Source organism: Lactuca serriola, chromosome 3, assembly GCF_051521515.1.
Source record: "Lactuca serriola cultivar US96UC23 chromosome 3, Lser_US96UC23_V15, whole genome shotgun sequence".
In the NCBI taxonomy this organism is placed as follows: domain Eukaryota; kingdom Viridiplantae; phylum Streptophyta; class Magnoliopsida; order Asterales; family Asteraceae; genus Lactuca; species Lactuca serriola.
The window spans coordinates 48,414,446-48,440,069 of NC_136410.1; the positions used below are offsets into that span (position 1 = coordinate 48,414,446).

The 25,624-nt window shown below is 29.5% G+C and overlaps 1 protein-coding gene across 1 annotated transcript; it reads left to right on the forward strand.

Moving 5' to 3' along the window:
• The first annotated feature begins 22,881 nt into the window (after positions 1–22,881).
• LOC145092194 (protein ASPARTIC PROTEASE IN GUARD CELL 1-like) lies at positions 22,882–24,975 on the forward strand. Its single transcript, XM_079030113.1, has 2 exons — positions 22,882–23,334; positions 23,434–24,975. The coding sequence occupies exons 1-2, from the start codon at positions 23,094–23,096 to the stop codon at positions 24,759–24,761; spliced, it is 1,569 nt and encodes a 522-aa protein (XP_078886239.1). The 5' UTR covers positions 22,882–23,093; the 3' UTR covers positions 24,762–24,975.
• Positions 24,976–25,624: the final 649 nt, after the last annotated feature.

Genomic DNA, 25,624 nt, shown 5'->3' on the forward strand with positions numbered 1-25,624 from the left:
ATTCATGCTTGATTTTCATTTATCTTATGTTCATGATTCTAGTTCATATTTCTTATGCTTGTTTAATACTTTGATCATGAGCTTGGTACTTAAATGAGAAGTTGTTGGGTTATTTCTTTGGTTTAGCATTGAATCATTGAATTTACTTAGAACAAGGGCTTTATGGTGGTAGAAATCATCTCCAGCTTATGGATTATGACTTCTTTATGGATGTGTAAGTATTGGCATCCTCTAGGAATTGGGGATTCCTTCATTCTTAAGGTTAATCAACTTTCTTGGGTTCAATTGCTTCAATTGAATCCTTGATTTTGATTAAGAAGGTATGGTGTAGGCTTCCCCAACCTCCATACCACCTATGAGGAATCTTGGCAAATCATGCTCCATGATTGTTATAACTAATTTAGGATGAATGATAAGCTTCATATTGAATCCTAATGATAAACACACAAATGTTAATTGTGTTGAATTGTCTTGGTTGACCAATTATCTCTAATATTTGAGCATCTCACCATCATCCTTAATTGCAAGCTTTTTAGTTATTCAAGTCTTTTAGTTTTCAAGCAATCACAAAACCCCAATTTTTAGTTTAATTGTAGTTACTTAGTTTTATTACATCACTTCTATTGGATTGTATTTGTGATTGAATATAATCATTTCCCTGATGATCGATACTCCCTTTTACCATTATATTTTGTTTTATTTGCAATTAAAAGGTGTAATTTGCTCAGTGGACTTGACATCGCACCAAAATTAATTACATTGTTTTATGAAAGCTTAATGTAATAATTATAATTTTAAAACTAATGACAATAAAGGTATTTTTAATAACATGTATATGTTAATATATTAATTATATTTTTGTACTATTTGCAACACATACACATATGCCTAATGTTTAGTAGGAAGTAGAACATGATAATTTTAAATTATAAAAAATGATTTTTTAATTTGTTGACCCGAACTAGAAGAACTAGTAGACATAGTAAGATATATGATGTGTTTGACAATATGTTTTTAGAACTTTTAAAAAAAATTGAATTAAAGAAAAAAATAGGTTCATTGGTACGAGCTTCTAGTTTCTATTTTAAATAAATTGAGAATTTCATATATGCTCTTATAGAACTTTTAGCTTTTTAGAGCTTATTGGTTTTAGTTTTTATTTAAGCTTTCAACAAATTTGCGTAACACTTATACAATAAAACAAGCTACAACTTTCAATTTCTAATTTTCAACTTCCAGATTTTCAATAATGATGCTACCAGCTTCCAACTTTCAACCTATTAGTTTTCACTTAACCATTAGCTTCCGACCTTCAACCTATTAGTTTTCACTTAACCATTAGCCTTATCAAACACATTCATAGTAAAATAACTCAATTATTGAGGATGTAGACTAAAATAGATCTTGGTATTGATATTGATACTGTTTTTAGTGTAGTTTAGTTATTGTTTAATATTATTTTTTAGAAAAAATTATAAGAATAAAACAAAAATGGCCAATGTGGGTCTAACCCACTTGGTAGAAACATTGACTCTCAGACTGAAGGTCACAAATTTTAATGTGAGAGTTGATGATTTCTACTAATTCGACGATACTAACTTTTAACCGTTAATTAACCGTTTAAAGAAAAATGAAATTTAATGCTTAAATATCTTTAAATTTTTGGTAAAATGACTCAACGACCCTAAGGGAACAAAGAAAAATGAAATTTAATCCCTAAAGTTATTTTCTTGCCCTTTAAGAGAACAAAGTTGATGTCGACTTGCTTTTTTGGTCACTACGACCTAATATACCAGGTTACATCATCTCTTCATGAGAATCCTATGTTTTTAGGGTTTTCTCCATTAATGAGTTCTTGGTGTTCATGGTTCATATTTCAGATTTCACTCAAATCTAACCTTATGAAATCGATTGAATATGGTTTTATGCCCTAAAATTGTTTTCTATTTTTATAGTTTAATCAATTTTGTATATTCCATGTTGAAATTTTTTTAAGAACCAAATATTATGAATCGATGATATAGTTTGAAATTTCACACATTACACACACATAGAAATCGCACACATACGCACATAAGTTGGAGGATTGACAAATTCATCGTGATATGGGAAGGAGGGTCGTCATCTATGGTGACAGAGGAAGGTAACAATGACGAAGGAAGGAGGAGTAAGTCGTTGAACACAGTGGCTGATCAACAAAGTTGTGTTCTTCTTAGAAACCAAGTCCACCGTCATCGTCGTTCCCTTCATACGCAGCCTGTTATCTTCATCCTTCCTCAGCCCATCACATCTCAATTCTGTCGTCACTACCACCTCTTTGAATCTCAAGCAGTGCTTCGATGACCCCACCTCACTGATTTGGTTCTGAAGAAAAACAATGGAAGGTTTCAATCTACCATGTTTTGCTTCGTCTGTACCCACAAGCCCAACCAGACACCAACGGTTCCTTTGTATTTGGTCGATCCTCCTTTTATTTCGTTCACGACAATTGAAAACCTCTGAAATCTTGTAGCTCTTTTCGTATGGAAGATCGGAGGAATATAAATTGGATTTACAGGAGTACCTTGAACATATCTGAAAGATGATGGTAAATGAACTAAAAGGCCCTATTGTTTTTTGTGGCTTGTTTACACATGAAAAAATTGCACTCATTCATTTTATTTTTATATTTGTATTTAGGATTATCTTTCAAGATAGGAAATAGAAGCAATGATGATCTGAAAAACGTATTTGACAATTCATTTAATGATGTGGCAGATAGTAACCGGTTTACCCCTTCAGTTCTTACAAAAGGACCAAATCGACCCAACAAAAAACAGTTTGTTCTCTTAAAAGACACGAAAAAAACTTTAGGGACTGAAAGGGTAAAGTCGGAACACATAGTAGGGTCGTTGCATCATATTTCCTAAATTTTTTGAGTTATATAGGAAACCTGTTTACTGTTTAGGTCTTTAGGAAACGCACATATCAATTCTGTATATAAGTTCTAATATTTTTCAAATGGACAAACTTGAAACTTAAGCTAATAAATATTAAGTAATTTAAGTGAAATAATTGTGAACCTTCATTATTATTTAGTAGCATTACCTATCCGAAAAGGGAAGTGATTCGTACACAACAATTTTTATCTATACATAACAATCCATGCTTTATGGAGTTGTACAGTACAATACTTTCATGCACAAATTGTTGTGTATGAAAAAAATTTGTTGTGTATGAATCAGTTCCCATCCAAAAATCATGGGTTGTGTGTTAAAACTAAGGGTTTTTGACAATGAATTTTCTTTGTTTGTCAAATTTCGACAATTTTTTTATTGTGGTAATTTTTGTTCGTTAATATCCAAAGTTTGTCAAAACAAGATTATATTTGTCGTTATTACTTGTAATAGCAAGTTTGTAGGAACAAAACCGACAAAATTTGACAAACTTAAGGACTTTCAAGTCAAATATGAAAAACATACTTAGTGTAAAAATTATATATGTAAACTTCAAATTTTTATTTTTTATCTTTTATTTTAATTTTTTTGCAAAATTGTAAAGTTAATGAAAAAAATAACATGGCAAAAATTAGGCATTAACAAACCTAAAATTGTCGTAAAGACAAATCTGTCATATTAATATCCTCCTATATTTTGTTCCTTAATATCATTCTAACCAATTAAATTGTGACATATGATATTTAATGCTTATTTAATGAAATTTAATGATATTTTAAGATATTAATATGACACATGTTATCATTTAAATGGATATGAGGATTGGTAGGAAGAAAAGATAGGAAAATATTTAATTTCTCATCTTTTGATAAACTTAAGGATTTTTATGTCAAAATACCCTAAAATTAAGTATTCAAAACATCACAGACTTATCCATAATTAATCAAGCTATATAAAATTTAATGAATTATTATTATAGTGTTATTATTTTTACAATTTTAGATTTTAAACTCTACGGTACTTAAATACTTACAAACTTTGATGGAATGGCATATAATTCAATCTCAATTATTGAACTTCCATTGGGGTTAATTGCACGGTTTAATGGTTCATTGTACATTTTGATAGTGATTTAACTTTCATTGAACATGTATCATTATATCAACCATACTGCATTCAACCAAAAACATGCCAAAAACATGCCAAAAAATTCAACCACAGTGCATTGAAATTTCATTCTGGATGACCTTAGGCCTACAACCAAATAAAAAACTTCGAAGCCCATTTCTATATATTTTATCGTTATATCAACATTTTAATCAACAAACACATTTTTACTTGCTAGTTGATGTAATTACTTTGTTTATTTAAGGTTTTGAAAATAGGAAAGAGAAAGGAAAAAAAATATGAGAGTTATTCAAAGTTCAAAACACACGCTTTCACCTCCTCCACGTTTAGAAATTTCATATCGAATAGACAAATATTCTTTGTTCTCATAGTGCATCACCATATTAATTTGGTCAACAACTCAATCCAAATTGCAACTTGTTTGAGAATATATATATATATGGGTTCAATTGAGAAAATAAAAAAAAGTTGAGAATGAGGAAATCATTCTCAGCCACTCATTTAATCTAAGCATAAAAAGACACGGTGGCAAACTTGTAAATATGATAACAACCTTCAATCTCAAAGACGTATCTGTAGAGAATTACATTACAGTTCAAACTCATTCATCGTTCATCATCCAAATTTCTTCTCCAACCTTCAACAATCATCCAGATTTCTTCAATTAAACCATCATCCAGTGCTAATCAATCATCGACCTTCGTCAATAACATGTTTATCAACACGATTCAACAGTTAACAACAAAAATTCATTTTTGGTTTTTTTCATCTAACCTTCAATTATGCTTGAATACGATCAGATCTTCAACATCTACGATTAATTATACTCCCAGCGTCATTAGATCAACATCATCGATAATCAACAAAAAAATCCACTTCATATCATTCATTCAACATCGATTGTCAAATAAAACTTCAAAATTGAGGTTAGAAAAATATCAAATCGTTTTTTTTTTAAATTTCATATAATTCTTTATCAATCTACTATTTTGTAAGATTTAAATAGTCAAAGTATCATGTTTTTAACATTTTTTAAAAAGTTAAATTATATGCACTCCAACTGTTTGATGAAATGCATAAACTAAATTACCACGTTGTATTCATATATGAATATGTTTTCACACCTGAATTAGTATATGATTATTAAAACAAAAAAACAAATATGCAAGTCTGTATGTCATTTATATGTGGATAATATATAAAAATTATATATATTTATGAAAATACCTTGTAATATTCATATGTGAATATACTGTGTAATATTCATAAGTGAATATATCATCTAATATTCACAAGTGAATATACTATGTAATATTCACATCTGATATATCATGTAATCCCCCTAATAAATAAAGAACTCTAGCCACACGTCCTCTTCTCCTTCATTTGGACACATGTCATTTTCTAGAATTTGTGAATTTTCTATTTTCCACTTGTCATTTTATTGTATTTTTCATTTTATTAAATTAAAATTTCACATTTAATATGTATGGTAATATATATGTAAGGTATTTATTAAAAAAATGTTTATTTATATAATGTATTCAATACATTAAAGTCTCATTGATTTTAATAATTCAAACTTTTTCTCATTTTTCTTATAAATTCAAAATTTTCAAATTGTTAAAATTTCATATTTAATTTTTTTTAAAATAAACTCATGTAATACATGGGTCTCTCACCTAGTACTACGTAATATTCAGATATGAAAATATTATCTAATATTCATAAGTGAATATATCTTCTAATATTCACAAGTGAATAAACTATGTAATATTCACAAGTGAATTCATCGTCTAATACTTAAATATGAATATACTATGTTTATTATATGCTATATTCATATATAAATGATACTTAAACTGTAAAAAAAAAATTAATTATATATTTTTATTCATAAGTGAATAACAAATGTACTGTAGCAAAAATCTGATGCATTTTTATTCACTTATGAATAACGATAGCTGAAAATATAAAAAAATAAATAAATTTTTTATTTTATCTTAAAACTATATCAATATGGATGTGTATTTGTTGAGAATAAAAAATCATGAATTTTGGTATATTTAAAATCATTTTTAGATAAAAATAGCTTCTTAAAAATTAAAAAAAAAACGAAAAAACTATGTTTTTGTATATATTAAGGTAATGATTAGCATAGTTTAAGGAAACATATTTTGTTGAAAAAAACATGTTTATTCCTTTCTCATTTCTGCTGGTACGACGGAAGCTTTTGCAGCAAAAATAAATGAGTGGCTGAGAATGATTCCCCCATTCTCAACCTTTTATACATACATATATATATATATATATATATATATATATATATATATATACACTAGGTGTGAAACCCGTATATTATACGGATTGATTTAAAAAAAGATTAAACATTAAAATATAACATAAAATATTTTTTAATGTACAACTTTAAAATAAGAAATGAAGAAATGTATTTATTACAATTTAATATCATATATATGATATTCAATACTTTACATATATAAGTATATGACTTTAATTATAAAAATTGAAAAAACCAAAAATTAACAAATGGATAATATTTATTTCAAAAATACCACGAAATGACAAGTGTCAAAACTCATGAGAGATTGACATGTGGCAAAAAAAAACTTTCATTTATTAAGGAGGATATATATATATATATATATATATATATATATATATATCAAGGTTGTCAAGATCGGGATCCTAACTAGTATCGTTTTGGGTTTGCAAGATCGGGATCGAGATCCTAAGATCCCACAAAATAGAATATAATTTTAATTTATAATATTTTTAATAATGAAAAATATTTCAAGCATTTAATTTTTCGTTCAAAAGTTATAAGTCACAATAAATATTAGTCATAAGTTACAATAAAAAATAATAAATGATAGATCGGTAAAGGGGTAAAAGACATAAAGTGGTAAAAGAAATTTCATTTACAAAAAAAAACAAAAAAAAAATTCAAGGGAAGGTAGGATCAAATCGGATATATATATATATATATATATATATATATATATATATATATATATATATATATATATATATAGTTAGGTTCAAGTGAGACCACTATATTTTGTGAGACGGGTATACGCAATCTTAACCACTCATTTTGTAGATAAAAAAACATTTTTAAAATGCAAAATAATTATAAATTTTAGATTTTTTTAAAAAAATATTATTTTCGTCAATTTTTATTCAAAAAAATAAAAAAAAAATTACCGTTTTTTTTAAATATCTATTAAATATTCTAGTAGAATATTAGAATATTTTATATATCTGTCAAATCTACTAGAATACTAAAATATTCTAACATTCTAAAAATCAAATTGGAATATTTACAATGATATATTCTATTAGAATATTTCGCGTATTAAAAAAAAACAATTATTTTTTTAAAAAAAATTGGGTAAAGAAAATGACAAAAATAATAATTAACAAAAGAATTTTTGGATTTTTCCTTTTATTTTGAATCTTAAAATTATTTTTAGATTGCGTTTCACGGTCTTTCAAAATTAACATGATCTTAAATAAACCTAAACCTACATATATATATATATATATATATATATATATATATATATATATATATATATATATATATAGGGTGCGAATCCGGTAGGAACCCAAAAATTGATAGGAACTGCGATTAGTACTCTCCACCAATCATTTTCTTAAGGGCACAAACATCAAAGTCATTTACTTAGTCGTGACGCACATCTATGAAACGTAGTACGACCTCAAGGGAATAATCATGTGCGACGAACGTCCATGAACACAAATTCTCGTCCCTAAACCCTTTATAAACACCCTAAACCCTTTATAAACATCTAAAATTAGAGGTTCTTACGGTTATTTACCTTTTTTGGTTCTCATTTGAACCTTTATATATATATATATATATATATATATATATATATATATATATATATATATATATATAGGGTTAGGTTCATTTGAGACCACTTATATTTTGTGAGACCGTGAGACGCATTTGTTTATTTTTTTTTATTTTTTTTTAGTTAATTCATGTTCCGAAAATAATATTTAAAAAAAGAATTTTTTGATTTTTCCATTTATTTTGCATTTTAAAATTATTTTTAGAATATGTATAGTGTAATATTCTATTTAGAATATTTCACGTATTTTTCAAAAAAAATAGAATTTTTTTTTTATTTTTTTTAATTTTTTTTTTTATTTTTTTTAGTTAATTTAAGTTCCGAAAATAATATTTAAAAAAAGAATTTTTAGATTTTTCCATTTATTTTGCATTTTAAAATTATTTTTTAGAATATGTCAGTGAAATATTCTATTTAGAATATTTCACGTATTTTTAAAAAAAAACGGATTTTTTTTTTATTTTTTTTATATTTTTTTATATTTTTTTTAGTTAATTCAAGTTCCGAAAATAACATTTAAAAAAAGAATTTTTGGATTTTTCCATTTATTTTGGATTTTAAAATTATTTTTAGATTTGGTCTCACGGTCTCACAAAATTAGAATGGTCTCAAATGAACCTGAATATATATATATATATATATATATATATATATATATATATATATATATATATATATATATATATATATATATATATATATATATATATATATATATATATATATATATATATATATATCACCGTAAGTTTTGAGTATCACTATCTGCATGCTTGGTGGTGAAGGAAAGATTGAGCAATTGGATTTTTAATAAAAAAAATATTGAAATATGAGATCAAGTATTCTATATGAGCTTAGACCATGTCCATATTATTTACTTGAAATTTTTATTCACTAAAATCCTATTGTCGATGAATTCTTCTTTTTAAGTCTTAACTGTCTAAGTTAATAGTAAAGAAAACAAAACTACCCCAATTTATACGTTAGGTTTGACTTTTTTAACCGATGATTGTTGTTTATCGTAATTTAAAAGATAATATATCTGAAAGTGACATTAAACCAAAAGCAAAACACAATATTGCCGTATGTTATGTATGTTATAAGATCCAAGTGTATCAGTGAGAAGTTTCCCTCCCACACCACAATTTCATCACTTTTTTTTTCTTTCACCTAAACCCAAATAATGGATGGAAAATTTTCCTTACTATTCAGTTTTTTTTTTATTTTATAAATAAAATTAATTTTTTTATGATTTATTATTTTTAAATTAGTACTAAACATAAAATTTAATTAAAAATAAAAAGAATTTCATTAATTAAAATAAAATTTACATTGAACCTATATTTAATAAGTAGAAAAAAAAAACGCAAACAAAAAATAAACAACCCACAACATAGAAAACATAATTAATATCCTAATTTTAAAAAATCCAAAATACGTCACTCGGAATCATCGTCCTCGTCATCGACCTCATCGTCTTCATCATTCTCCCGAGCGTCACTATCGTCATCAGAATCTTCGCTCTAGACGAAAATATCAGAATCCTCGTTTGATTCATCAAACAAATTATCGTGAGAAATTCTATCGGCGGCTGAATATGAGTCATATAAACGTGTTCTACCAAATCAGCACGAAGTGCGTGATGAATGTCGCGATTATGTACTTCTCTTCAGTTTGCCCTATACTCTTGTGTACCAAGGGTTACACTTTCGACATTTGACAAAACTTCATTTTCGTTGTACCCACATATCGTTCTTCCTTCATCTTCAAGAATCATATTATGAAATATGATACATGTATACATTACATGTTGTAACCTTTTCACTTCATATGACCTTGCCCCGACTACTAGTACTTGTCAACGCCTCTTAAGTACATATCTCCCTTTTACTCTCCATGAAGTCTTTTCTGAGAGTCCCACGGTTTCATCTGCGTTATCGATCGATGCAGACCAGAAATGTTCATCACATCCACCATTGTTATCTTCATTCACAAGGGACTTTAATTCGATAGTTTGGTTTTTATCCAGTCCTATGGTTGCAAAAACTTGATTTGGGACGATTTGAGCCTTTTGATAAACTAGAGCTTTTTCTTTTAAATACTTTGGTTTATTTTGTGAAATGCGTGTGAATTCTACTGAATTTTCAGAAATTAGTACTTTCGCAGGTTCATATTCGTTTTTAACAAATGTTGAACAATCAACTTCATCTTCTGCTGAAATTTCACTCATATCACTGTCATCGTCGAATTCATATGTGTTTTCAACATTGAGTTTATTATATGAACTCAACTTTGAACTCAATGAGTCAAATTTTTGTATAGTTTCGGTTTTGATTTTCAATTTATCATTTTCATCCAAAAGCTGCTTTAACATGTTCTTATGCTCTTTGGACTTGATGAATGTTTCATTTTTGTCCAGTCCCACCCTGTAAGCATCTGAAATTTCATCAAAAGAGACGATTGACTCACACTTATAACAATCAGCGTCGATTCATCTTCCTTTAATTCAAGAAAAGGTAAGATTATTTTATGAATTTTCTTACCAAACTCACAATCAAGATGTAATTGTGTAATATTGAAGTAAATCCTTTTTGCAATCAAACAAAAAATATTGTGTTGTTTCAAAAGCATTAAATTGTCTTATTGCAAATAAGTAAGTTCATCGCTAGACTTAGAAATATCGGACTCCAACTTTTCAATCCATATGCGTCGTTCCTCACTCTTTGACAAACCCATGCTGGTTTGATCGGTTAGGTTAGAATTGTCAAGCAAGTTTGTTTTAAACTGTTACTTATACTTGAAAATGTGAATTTCAATTATTTTAGTTCAGTTTCGTATTGTGACACAGGAATATTCAGTGATTCGAGAATAGAGTGTACCTTATTGATCATTTAATCATACTCGCTGATTTGTTCAAACACTGGCTTCATAGCAAAGCAGGTATCACTCCCATTTCCACCGTCAGTGGGATATCCTCGCATCTATGACACATCATTTGTCACCACAAAACATCTTCCTTCAAGGTACGAATCCTCCTCTTTCACAATGAAGATTTTCCCATGAGTAGGCTTGCGAACCTCCTCATCTTCAGAGTCTGTGGACCAGACTTCTACCCTGCCAAATTTATCATCACCTTCATTTTCCTGCATAATCAAAGCAGGCATTGTGTTATATGCATTCTTTTCTTATTGATTTCTTTAATCTTTCGTAGATGGTAAGCTTCATCATCTTCTCCCTCTTTCTTTTCGTTTTATCTTTGCAACATACACTCCTTTGCCAAATGATTTTTTCCATGGAAATAGTTGCAATCATAGTCTGAGTCACCCATGAGCTTCTTCTCTTTCTTGTCTTCATCCTCCTGCGAACCGTTCACATTTTCTTCTTTCACTTTTTCAGAGCTATAACTATCCTTCTAGTTTCGGTTCTTTTGTTCCAGTTGAAGTTCTTCTTTGCAAATCTCTTTGGATTCAACACCATCATTGCAAACTCTTCTTTAGAGAGTTCACAATCAAAAATCTCAAAATCTAAATCATCCACTTCAGCCACCTTCTTACCCTTCACGACAAGGGCCAATGATCTCAATCCAGAGACTACTTTCGCTTCTTTGGTCACTTCATCTTCATGTGACCTCAGGATACCAACAAGTTTGGCCAGTGTATAGTTCTTGAACTGCTCATGTGCCTTAATTGTAAACACCACTTCCTTCCACTCTGATCGAAGTCTATTCATAAACGTGACTTTTTGTTCGATTAACTCACATCTAATTCCATGCTTCGTCATTCTGCTTAAAAGATGATTATATCGATTGAAGGTTTGACTTAAACTTTCTTCAACCTTCTGTGAAAAGGAACCAAATTCTGAAAGCAAGAGCGTTTGTGTTGAGTGCTCAAGATCCGCATCTGTTGAGTAGAGTTCCTTAAGCTAATCTCAAATGGCTTTGGTAGTGTCACAGGAACTAACCAAGCGAAAAGTGTCAGCTTGTAAGTCAAATCGAATGATTCTCAATGCCTTAACATTGCTGATAAGTTTTTCCTTTTCATCTTGAGGAGCGTCCTTAATATCAAGAAGGAATTGTAGTCGTTTTGAGTTTTGATAACGCTTTTGCTTTCAATATGAACAAATGGTCCAGGAGTTATAGCCTCCCATATTAGATATCCATTATCTTCCAGGCCAAGAATGTAATCTTCGAAGTGAAGCACCCAAACTTCATATTCATTTGGAAAGAGAATTGGGATCCTAATGGTTAATCCAATGTTGCTCGAAAGATTCATAGAGGTGATGTGAGAATCATCGTGCTGCATGATGATAAGATCTTTAAAACCTGTTAAGAATCAAACGTGTAAAACTAAAGCAATTTTAGGTTAATATTTAGATTGCTAAAAACATCAAGAATATAGTGATGATCATTAAGCTAGATGCAGTATTAACGGGAACCCTAAAAGCTCTTAAATAGAAGAGATGTGTATTTATTACACAGTCTCCTGCTCTGATACCAATTGTTAGGATTAAATACCCTTGAATGATCGATTAGATTCAAACATAGTAAAGCAAGAACACAAAAATGACTCAAAATATGTTGAATGATTCAAAAGTCAAGCCTCTGAAGAACTCGATGAAGAATTGCTACTATAGAGGCGTGATTAGGGTTATAAGATAATATCAGAGTTGCCAAAATACGATGCATGCATGCATCTTAAATACTCTAACCCTATTAAATAAATACGGGAGGACAGGCCCAACCCGTTTACAAAACAAACTAAACAAATGGCCCAATGACGCAACATAATAATCCTAACAATAAGAAAGCGACACGTCGCCCCTTCCGAAAAAATGTGCGGTGTGCATTTTAGATGCACGGTGTACAAATTAAAATTTTGCCCTATAAATATCCCTTCGTATATGCTCCTCAAATCTCACCCCTACAACCTCTATCGCTCAATTCTCTCTCTTACAGCCCATTTTACCTTAGTTTTCTGGTAGTCAGAGAGCCCTGAGACCCCCTGAAGTACCCGACCACTAGTAGCTATCTAGTAGAAGCTTTCGGGTCAGATTTTTGCCCACATAATCCCCAATTTCCATTAGATTACTTTGTAAGTCAAGCTACGCTTATTTATTTTAAGTGTAACTTTTAATTATATTCATAGTCGTTATTATGAACATATAATTAATATTTATAAGTGATTCCAAGTCATTATATTGATTGATCTACTTGCGAGAGTGATGTATATGCTAGATTTAGTGAGGTGTTTAATGTGTGGGATCTCCAAACAATATACTCTGTGTACCAAGCGGAAGCTACCTCTGATATGACCATACCTTGTTGTTCCTTACTTGATAGATCTTGATGTAAACATTGATATTAATAAGGAATCTAGACTATAATTATTATAGTCACCAGGGTTATGAAACTAGATTAAAACTTAGTGCTTTATACGTTTAGGTCTCTTTGAAAATGCGAAGCAAAGCGCTGCCGAATTTTCCTATCACCCACCTAAGTTAGGTGAGTGCATAGTCTCTTTCATGAACATGATTTTAATACAATTATTAAATATCTGTTAAAAAGTTTATATGTGAACTATTTGCCTATTTCCTGGAATATGTGTTATAAATTTATATGTTTATATACAAAGTGCGAACCAGATATGGTTCTATATGTGTTATAGTATACAAATAATATTATCACATGATAATAATAGAAGTATTATTTGTGAAAAAGATAAAGGAGATATAAATATTCTATGTTATTAATAGGATAGGGTCGCCTAAAATAAAGTTAGTATTTCAAGAAAGATAAGTCGGGTAGTCTTGCCTATTAGGGAAATAAGACTTACAAAGGATGTTTAGTTCAATTAAGATTGAATAGTGGGTAGTGTCATGTGAAGGATATATACATTAGGAACGGAGAGTATAACTCTGTCCTATGACACTATCAGGTGTCGACGTATGGTAGCTCCGTACGGGAGTACATCTTAGTATTCTTATTGGATGACTATAAATGGTGGGTCCATATTAGGCATCTGTAACGGTATGTATGGTCATATCCCATAGTAAGTGACAACACTAGACCATTCTAGGCGGTCTTGTTAATTACATTGCTAGTGTAGGCTAATAACCTACATAGTAGATAAAGGGTAATACTAAATTCATCAAATACTCTGATGGATCGGGTGCCTTTATGACTATCATCAGCCAAGGAAGCCCCTAGCGGTGTAGTCAATTCCTCTCTTTTAAAACGGTTTATCTCCTGATAATCGTGAACTAGAATATATGTTAGGATCGCTCAGGAAGGGTACTTTTGGGATAAAGGGAATTATAGATATTTAAGTTAAGTTATATCTATATTATTTAGTAACAGTTGGCTTGCAGGTCTGATAATTAAGGAATGTTATAATAAGAATATTATAGGATTGAAATCAATATATATTTCACCATGTTTCTCAACCTGCCCCACTCAGTTTGTATGCATCATAGGTATCAAGACTTAAGCCACTGGAACTTTATTAGGATACTAAATGATTAAGGGAAAGTCTGCCATGGTGTTTTGAACCCTTAGGTCTTTATGCTGTAACTTATGTATATGTATTGATTATGACATCCTTAGTGTTTTAATAAACTGAGGCAATCCCTTATTCTCAAAATATTTAATTATATTAGGATCTTCTGCAACAATGATAAAATGATTTTAAAAGCGTAAAGAAAAAGTTTTAATTGGTTCTGAAAATTAAAGGATGTGACATGAACTCAAATCATTATGGAATATTTCATATTCCATTTATTTACTATTAATTAATTACATAACAAGTCCCTCAAATAAATATATTTTCATATCTACATCATTTTTGTTCTTGCGTGTAACCCAAAACGACACTGCTTTTTATAGTAATATTATTCGACTTTATTATGACTATGGACATTAATCTCCATCTCCGTAATGTTTATTGCTTAATTGTAACCGAGCTTCACCTTAGTTATAACATATGGAACTGGGTTTATGGTAAGATTTAAGAACTTTAAGCAAATATCTTTAAGTAATTAATAAGTTTTACCTTTCGTTACCATTATCACAAATGAAGTTTGAAAACATCAAAAAAATAATTTAAAATTAGGGATAATGTCATAAAAAGCCTTAAGTTTGGCAGAAAATGTCAGTTTTACCTTTCGGCAGATTTTTGGTTCGTTTATACCGCAAACTTGTCACTTTTTTGTCGGTTTTGCCCTTTTTACCTGTAATAGCAGGTTTCCAAGTTACCATGAATTATTTTTTGCGAAAAAACCCTTGAGTTTACAATTTTTTTGCAATAAAACCCTTAAGATTATAAACATATAAAATATAAATATATACTCAAAATTTGATAAAACTAAATAGGTTTTTAAAAATTTTTATATCAAACTAATATAAGTTTTATTGAACTTATATTATGAAACCAAAACTGAAACATATTTTTAGCTTTACGTACGGTAAATTTTATTTGGTTTGATATAAAAATTTTATATTTAAATTTTAAACAAGTTACCTAGTTTTATCAAAATTTGAATATATTTATTAATTAATACTTAAACATTTCAAAGCAACATTAAAATATGTCTGTTAACTAATAATTAACTATGTTAAAATAGTTAAAGATATGAATAATAGGACATTAGTTACATTCAATTAATTTTTTTAAAAGGAAAATAAAAATATTTTATATGTTTAAAAGTTTTGTTTTTCAGAAATAATAACATATCATATTTTTTATATGTTTGAAGTATCATATTATTTTTTATAAAATATCATAAACACTTTAAACATAAAAAATAAACATAAACATTTTAATCATATAAAATATAAATATATTTGTCTAATTTATGATATAAATATATTTATTTTTATAAAAAAAAATATGATAGTTTATTTTTTTTGAAATACAAAGCTTTTAAACATATAAAATATTTTTATTTTCCTTTTAAAAAAATTAATTGAATGTAACTAATGTCCTATTATTCATATCTTTAACTATTTTAACATAGTTAATTATTAGCTAACAGACGTTTTTTAACGTTGCTTTGAAATGTTTAAGTATTAATTAATAAATATATTCAAATTTTGATAAAACTAGTTAACTTTTTTAAAATTTAAATATAAAAAGTTTATATCAAATCAATATAAAATTTACCATACGTAAAACTAAAAATATGTTTCAGTTTTGGTTTCATAATATAAATTCAATAAAATTTATATTAGTTTGATATAAAAAAATTTAAAAACTATTTAGTTTTATCAAATTTCGAGTATATATTTATATTTTATATTTTATAATCTTAAGGGTTTTTTTGCAAAATATTTGTAAACTTAAGGGTTTTTCGTAAAAAATAATTCATGGTAACCTGAAAACCTTCTAGTGCAGGTAAAAAGGGAAAAACCAACAAAAAAATGACAAGCTTGCGGTATAAACGAACCAAAAATCTGCCGAAGGGTAAAATCGACATTTTTTCGCCAAATTTAAGGCTTTTTATGACATTATCCCTTAAAATTAAGAATTAAATTAGCTCATATGAGGATACAAATAGTGCTTTATTCGTTCACCTCTTTTTCGAACCGAGGGATGTATTAGGTAGTTGTATTTAATATTTTATTAGTCAAGATGGTTTACATATTAACGTTGTTGTATTTTCCATATTCATTATTAGAGTTAGAGGAGGATATCATACCCCTATTCTAATAAAAGAATAGTTTTATTTTCTTTTTGATGTGTGTCATCTTATTAGAGTTAGAGGAGGATATCATACCCCTATTCTAATAAAAGAATAGTTTTATTTTCTTTTTGACGTGTGTTATCTTATAAGACATCTTAATGAATGCATATTTTATTATTTTTGTCATGTGTCAACTTATTATGTCTCCTATCTGCCACTTGTCAACCTATTGATTATTCATTTTAAATTTTAAATTTTAAATTTCTCACTCTATCTACATTAAATTAATAGCATTAAAAATAAAAATTAAAATAAAATTAATACAAATTATAAAGTGATATAATTCTACATATTTATTTAAATCAATGATTATAATTTTATATAACTAAAAAATCTCTTAATTAATAATTTATTTAAAATAATTGATTAATAACTTTGAATTCTTACTATAAAAGTTTAATTAATTTTGTAACCGAGATTCCCACGGGTTATAAACTAGTTGTAACATATAAATACCCATTTATAGCTAAAGAAAATCTCAAATAAAGTCCTAACGTATTTTCCATATTCATTATTAGAGTTAGAGGAGGATATCATTTCCCTATTATAATAAAAGAATAGTTTTATTTTCTTTTTGACGTGTGTCATTTTATTAGACATCTTAATTAATGCATATTTTATTATTTTTTTTTGCTATGTGTCAACTTATTATGTCTCCTATATGCCACTTGTCAACCTATTGACTATTCATTTTAAAATTTAAATTTTAAATTTCTCACTCTATCTACATTAAATTAATAGCATTAAAAATAAAAATTAAAATCAAATTAATACAAATTGTAAAGTGATATAATTCTACATATTTATTTAAATCAATGATTATAATTTTATATAACTAAAAAATCTCTTAATTAATAATTTATTTAAAATAATTGATTAATAACTTTGAATTCTTACTATAAAAGTTTAATTAATTTTGTAACCGTGGTTTCCACAGGTTATAAACTAGTTGTAACATATAAATACCCATTTATAGCTAAAGAAAATCTCAAATAAAGTCCTAAAATTTTAGTTTGTTTTTTTATAGTTAAAAAAATCCTATATGATAGATAAAGGTACATTGTGTATCTTTGCCCTCTTTTACATATAACTTTGCAAACTTTTAAGTTCTCTTCTAAAGTTACCCCCCCCCCCCCCCCCCCCGAGCCTCCTTCAACACTTCAATAAGGAATGATACCACTTTTATTCTCATTTCCCTGACATGCTTCTTTTTTCCCATTTCTTTCTTGCTTAATGCATCCTCTATTAATGGAGCTTGAAGCTCAACATCTCAATCAAAACTCTATCAAAACCAAATTGGAGTTGATTTAATAAATAATGAGAATTCTAACATCAAAACCATCCATGAATTTTTGATATAACATCTAGTTAATCACCATCATCAGATTTGGGGTTCAAACCCAAAACCTACGTTCAATTTTTAGAGAATAATAGGAGATTTATACATCAATTCAACAGTAGAGATCCCCATATTGGATTGTCTGCTCTTCTTTTTCAATTTGAAACTCTAAAATGATTCATCTTCATTAAAATCTCCTTTGGAGATCTCTACTTTTCTCAAATAGTGATCCTCAAGCTAATGGGGGATAGATTCTGCTATCTAGCTCTCTTCTTTTATTATTATTTTTTTCTTTGCAAAAATGGCCCCTAACATCCCATTTTCTCATTCCTAGCTAGTTAAAAGGGAAGGTCTTTATTTTACACTTTGACCTCAACGTAAACTTCCTCCTAGCCATTCAATCATTTGATTAGGTCAACACTAACCATCAAGTTTGCATGTTCGCAAAACGAGTCCCTCAACTCAGTCTCCATCTTAAAGTTTAAATTTTATTCTTATTTTTAATTCTCATATTATATATTGAACTCTTCATGATAAATATTAATTTAATTAATTAATTAATTAAAATTTTAAAAGACCCCTAATAAGATGTTACAAATAATTTATCTTAATTGTGTTCATTCGAAACCCTTTATCTTCTAACAAAGTATTCCATGTATCCAATATTGCATTTAACTATGTTTTAGTTTTCATAATCAAGACATCATATGCAAAAAAACATACACCATGGTATATCTCCATGTATCTCATGAGATACATCATCCATAATCATGAAGAAAATGTAAGGGCCAAGTGTTAAACCTTGACAGAGCCCATTCTCAAAAAAAAAAAAAAAAAAAAAAAAAAAAAAAAAAAAAAAAAAACTTTGTATCGCCAACTACACTTCGGATACATGTTATAGACCGATAATACGTATCTCGGATATACCTAATATAACATCATGAGACATTCTAGGTTCTAAAGTCTTTATGATCATCTCGTTAGTACCTTGAACATAAATCATATCGAGAGATAAATAATAAATTTTATTATAAAAATGTTATTTAACAAAATAATACATATTCATGTGTACTTGTTTTTGATGATATATGTATGAAAATTAAATTTGAAATTTTAGGTGTATCATTAGCACCTTAAAACATAACTTTTAATAAAAAGTAGAAAAATAAACAAAAATTCAAACTATAGGACATTTCATTTTTAAATGGTGTTTAATGACAAGAAATATAAAATAATGTAGAAATAATGTCACATATAGAAAGAATAAAATAATAAATAAAAGCCAATAATACACCCATTTTGATGCAATTTATCGATTAACAAACATCCATAAATAATCAATTACATAAATTATGGGAGCCTAGCGATGACAGAGTTTTAAAAGTAAGTTAGAATCAATTTGTAACAGAAGGTTGACTATATATATGTTATGATAGAGTAAAAACTTGTAGTAATAAACTTTTTAATGAGAGTTTCGTCTTTGAACGTCTGATTTATTTCTTACATAAGGAATTGTTTTACACATATACATATACCAATTGACTAATAATTAGGGTTACTTATTTAGCAATTTATTTAATGCAGTACATTTTTTTGTTTATCAACTTATTCAAACTATGTTTCAATTTATTATAAAATTTGCTAATAACATGTGTTAATTTTGGTAAAAAAAAATATTACCTTGTTATAATATAAAAAATTGATACAGTACTGTATAAATTGGCATCGCATAAATTTTATTTTATAAATCGATAAAAAGAAAATATTTCTTCATATTTAAGTTTGTATCATTGTATGAACATGTAGATAAAAAAAATATATAAATATATATAAAGTAGGGAGTCATCAAAATTAGGTATAAATTTAATATTTCTGCGCACATCATTAGACAATGGGAGATGATGTTTCCATGTACATTTGTGATCCTTCCACCGAAAAAATAATATATCGACAATTGTACCCTTATTTTATTTTGTAAATATATACTCAAAGAGATGGTAGGCTTTGTAGATCATTCTGAATTTCTTTCGGTGGGAGATGAATCAACATCTTTTAACGTTTTTCAGTCTTAAATCTGAGATCCTTTCAAAAATTAATTGATTTCATTAGCATCTGATGTATCAAGAGAAACAACCGATTTGGTAAGGACATGTTTCGATTCGAAGGAAAACCCAAAAGTTCATGTGTTTAAGGCCGGTCTTCCTGGGATAAAAAACAAGAAGTCAAGGTGGATGTACAAGGCGACGAGATTCTACAAATCAGCGGCTAGAAAAATATAGAGAGAAAAGATAAAAACAATACATGGCATTGTTTCAAACGAAGCAGTGGGAAGTCCACAAAAAGGTTCAAATTGCCGGAGAATGCTAGATGGATCAGGTGAAAGCAGCGCTGGAAAACAAAGTACTCATGACTACTGTGCCCAAGGAAGAAGTGAAGAAGCCAGATGTTAAGTCCATTGACATCGTTGGTTAAAAATCCACTAGTCTACAAAATTCGACATGATTAAGGTGTATATTGTTTGAGTTTAGTTGGCAGTGTTTGCTCTGTGTGTCAACTTTGGTCTGATATCCTTTTCTGTTTGGTTCGTCCACCATGTGTTCGATGAAATAGGACTAATATATCTATAGCATGAAAAACCAAATCTTTAAATCCCTGTTTGGTATCAACTATCAAATAATCATCCTTGGTGCAGTGGCGGACCTTAGTGGTGTCCGGGGGTCGGCCACTACTCCGATGTAGTGTAAAAAAAAATTATGTTTTTTCTATTAGGTGTACCAGCTTAAAATACGAGTGTCACTACTAATTTAGATTTTTTCGAAAAAACAAAATTTAGTGTCGCCGCTACTAAAACGTTGTGTGTCTGCCCTGCCTTGGTGATTGAGAAAAAATTAGAAAAATCTTATTTGGTGGTCAGAGGAAGCAGACAAGTCGGCTGAAGATGTAGATGCATCGACTAAGGGGAAGACGCGGATGTATATCCTGCGTTGTTTGGAGTTCTTGTCGTGAGTTTTAGGAAACAAAAGCAGGATTTCCATTTTTGAAGTTTTAGACGATGGGCGAGTCAAAATATAGAAGCTGGGCCACGGAACCGCGTAAGGACTGTTGGTCCTATGGAATACAGAAATGTCGTGGTCAAACATATTGACTCTTCAAACCATATTCCAATATTACCCTTTGGCTTCGTCAATATATACTTATTGTCAAATATGATTAAACTTGCTTCATATAATAATAACATATCTTATAAAATAAATAAGCTTTTGAATTGAACCATTATTGTGGTAACTTTAAATAGTTTAGTAATTAAAAAAAATATTTATAAGTAAACCGTATACAGAATTAATATATTTTTATTTTAAAAACATATCTTTACTTGTTTATAATAAAGATTTAAAAAATAAAAACACATACATTTATAAAATAAAAATGATTTGGCTGAAATGATGTTCTCAGGGTGAATTTGAATTATTTCAGTGATCCTGATTAACTTATTTGTATTTCAGCAAATCATTAAAGGATTCTTTGATAGAAAATGTACAATTTAGTGCTCAACCACTTGTATGAATGATACATAGGTTTCAATATAAGATTGCTCAAATGATATGTTAATATCATTTTAACTTTCAAATAAAAAATCATTTATATAGAATTAAAATTTTTTAAAAGTTACAAACACATTGAAATCAATCAAATTCATGGATATCACCCCCCCCCCCCCCCCCCCCCCCCAAAAGCATGCAATTCCAACTCAAAACCCAAGAATCATATGAACCTAATTTTCAAAACTTAAGAATTAAATAAACCTAATCTTCATCTCAAAACTCATAGATTTCAAAACATATTCCAAATAACAAAGAATCAGATAAATTTAATCATCAAACCTACTTTCCTAATCTTAAAATAGTTAGGAGAAAGTTGTGTTTTAGAAACAACGATGATTGTGGAGGTGTTAGCGGTGATGATAGGAAAGTTAAATAAACCTCATCCTCAACCTTTTTTTTTTTTTCTCTTTTTCTATTTGGTATTTATTTTCTTTTTCGTTTTCTGTTCAACCCTAACACACGTACACACAATATGGTAGTGGTGACGACGACGATGGTGGAGTTTAAGAGCGACAATGACGAGGACGACGACATCGATGGTGGAAAGATGTTGACGAAGAATTTTGTTCGGATAAAGAAGAGTAATTAGTGTAAATTCTCACTAGGTGATTGATTTAGATTTATTTTTTCAGTTGAATAGTTCATATGGATCTAACCAATTCAAAAGTTAAAATTAAATAAATCGAACACTCTTTAATGGCTTAACTATTAAGAGAATATCAAACATGCTCTAATCAATCCACACCCAAAAGTAATTTGGGGGACTAAAACATAATCTTCTAAACGTGTGGGTTAATGGAATTATCATATTTGAAATTCTGATTAAGTTTCCAACAATTATATAACTTCTTAGTAGAAAAAAATGGTAAAGTGAGGAGACCAATACAAATTACACAAAAAAAAAGCATTGAACTAATTGCTTATATTGTTTCTTTTAAAACCGAAGGCGCACAACCTACTCAAAAACACATTAAAAAGATAACTCAATCCACTTGAATTATAAATTATAAACAGTAAACACTCAAATAATGGGTAGCAGGGTAGGCGAAATTACCTCTCGTCTGATAACTGTTGGAAACTTTAATAATGTTTTAATAATGTTACTTTTAAATTTTTTTCAGGATAAAAAACCAAATAAAATCTATCGAGTAAAGTTAATTTGAATAAAATGTTAAAATAAGGTAAGCGTGAGGAAACCCTTTTTACCCATGGATGGATTATTAAATGGTTGTGGTCTCCCCCAACCTCCTTTTTGCCCTTTTCAACTCTTTTTGTGAGGGTCAAAACGATGTTCCCACCAATCCCTCCTTGATTTTGAGTCTGCGTTCTTCATTCCCCATTTCCACAAAATCAATCCCTAAAAGCCCAATGAATCAAAAAGCAGTTTGATCAAATTCACAACATATAAAAGCTTTCCTTCTGTTTTTGTTTTGTTCAACTGTCATCGATGGTGTTCAAGTGCTCTCTGTTTCTTCTGATCTTCTGCTTTCTGGGTTCTACTTTCGGAGTTCATCATGCTCGCACCCATCTTCAGAATCTAAATCCAAATGCTTCTTCACTTCTCACCGGAATCGAAATACCTAATCATTCAAGCTTTAATGAAATCTCGGATTCTTCTTCTTCTTCTTCTTCAGATTGCGGCTTCTCCTCGCCCGAGAAAACAGAAACATTAGACGGAAGAGAAACAGGTAGGAATGAATTTGAATCGGTCAAACTCCACCTGAAACACCGATCACCAGGTCAAACTTCCATGCCCGCTAAAGAATCATTATTCCATTCGGCCGCAGGTGATGTCACCAGGATCCAAACGCTTCACAAAAGGAGCCTAGAGAAGCAGATTCGCAACACCGTTATGAATCCGAAGAAGCACGATGAAAGTTCTGCCGTAAAGCTCAAGCCTGCGGTAGAGGAAGCGCCGGCGGTGATGGAGAGTTACGCCGGAAAACTTATGGGTACTCTGAAATCAGGGGTAACACTCGGTTCTGGAGAGTATTTCATGGATGTTTTTCTGGGTACGCCTCCTAAACACTACTCTCTTATACTCGATACTGGTAGCGATTTGAATTGGATCCAATGTACACCCTGCCACGATTGCTTCGAACAAACAGGACCCCATTACGATCCCCAACAATCATCATCTTACCGGAATATCAGTTGCCATGATCGCCGGTGCAGCCTTGTTTCATCCCCAGAACTTTCCAGACCTTGCAAAGCTGAAGATGAATCTCAATCATGCCCTTATTTTTACTGGTACGGCGACAGTTCCAACACCACCGGCGATTTCGCCACAGAGACTTTCACAGTGAACTTGACCACCAATGTCGATGGGCATAAACAACAGCACAAGGAGGTCCAGGTAAATAATGTCATGTTCGGCTGCGGCCATTGGAACCGAGGTCTATTTCATGGTGCTGCTGGATTGCTAGGGCTAGGACGAGGCCCACTATCCTTCGCCTCTCAACTCCAATCTTTATACGGCCATTCCTTTTCCTATTGTCTTGTTGATCGAGACAGCAACTCCAGCGTCAGCAGCAAGTTGATTTTCGGAGAAGACAAGGGTCTTTTGAATCACCCGGAATTAAATTTCACTTCATTGATCGGCGGTAAAGAAGCTCCGGTCGACGTTTTCTACTACGTTCACATCAAATCCGTGATCGTCGCCGGAGAAACCCTGGATATACCTGAACACACATGGGATTTAACGGCAGATGGATTTGGGGGAACCATCATCGATTCCGGAACTACTCTTAGTTACTTTGCTGATCCTGCTTACAACATCATCAAGAAAGCATTCATGGAGAAAGTTAAAGGCTACCCTTTGGTTAACGATTTCCCAATCCTTGAACCCTGTTATAACGTTTCTGGGATTGCGGATTATAAAAAAGATTTGCCATCTTTCGGGATCTTGTTCGACGATGGCGCAGTGTGGAATTTCCCTGTTGACAATTATTTCATCAAACTTGAACCCGAAGAGATTGTGTGCTTGGCAGTTTTGGGGACACCACGATCTTCTTTATCGATAATTGGCAATTATCAGCAGCAGAACTTTCATATCATGTATGATACGAAGAAATCTAGGCTCGGATTTGCTCCAACAAGGTGTGCAGATGTTTAATTTAAAAGGTGAAACATTTGTCGAGAAGTTTGTAAACAAAATAGCGATGAAGGGCTTTTTTTTTTTTTTTTTTTTTTTTAATTCTTTTTTTCATTTTTCCGGCCTAGAAGTTGAGAATGGCCGGGGCATAGATTTTAATCTTAACACTTGATCGACGATAAAATTGTATCATGGACAATATAGTTATAAACTTAATACAGTCGCTATTTTTTCATTTGATGGATTCTTTTAGGTGTATTTATTGGTTGTGTTTGGATGTGTTGCTAAAGTGATTGCAACTTGAAGTCACGTTAAATAATTATTTGGGTTCTGTTTTTTAACTTTGATAAGACGATTATTAGATTATCATATTTTGATAATGAACATTTAAGTTGCAATAACCATTTTGCAACTTGCAACATCCATGAGAAAACTTTTGGAAACTTACAGGAACTATAAGTATAGCATCCCCAACTAGATTATAGTCCGCGTTAAACGCATAAAAACACATATAATCGTTTACAGATATTGCATAATGATTAAAAAAAATATATGGTTATTGGTATTATTGAAATGTGTGGAAAATACATTGAAAATGATAAATATTTATAATTATTGAAGGATCTCTTTGTAGACAACATTTTTTATTTTATTAGTTGAACAACCTTTCTCGTCTCATATAGTTATGATATTGTTATATAATATAAACATTTTAATTAGACGTTCATTCCATAATAAGGTTACATAATTTAAAAATATATTGACAACCAATATACCGTTTTTTCTACTGCATTAAATATTGACAACTATTTCATTTATTTGAATAAAGTTATATAATATAATTTATAGAATGTTAAATGTTATATAGATTTAATTTTAGTATA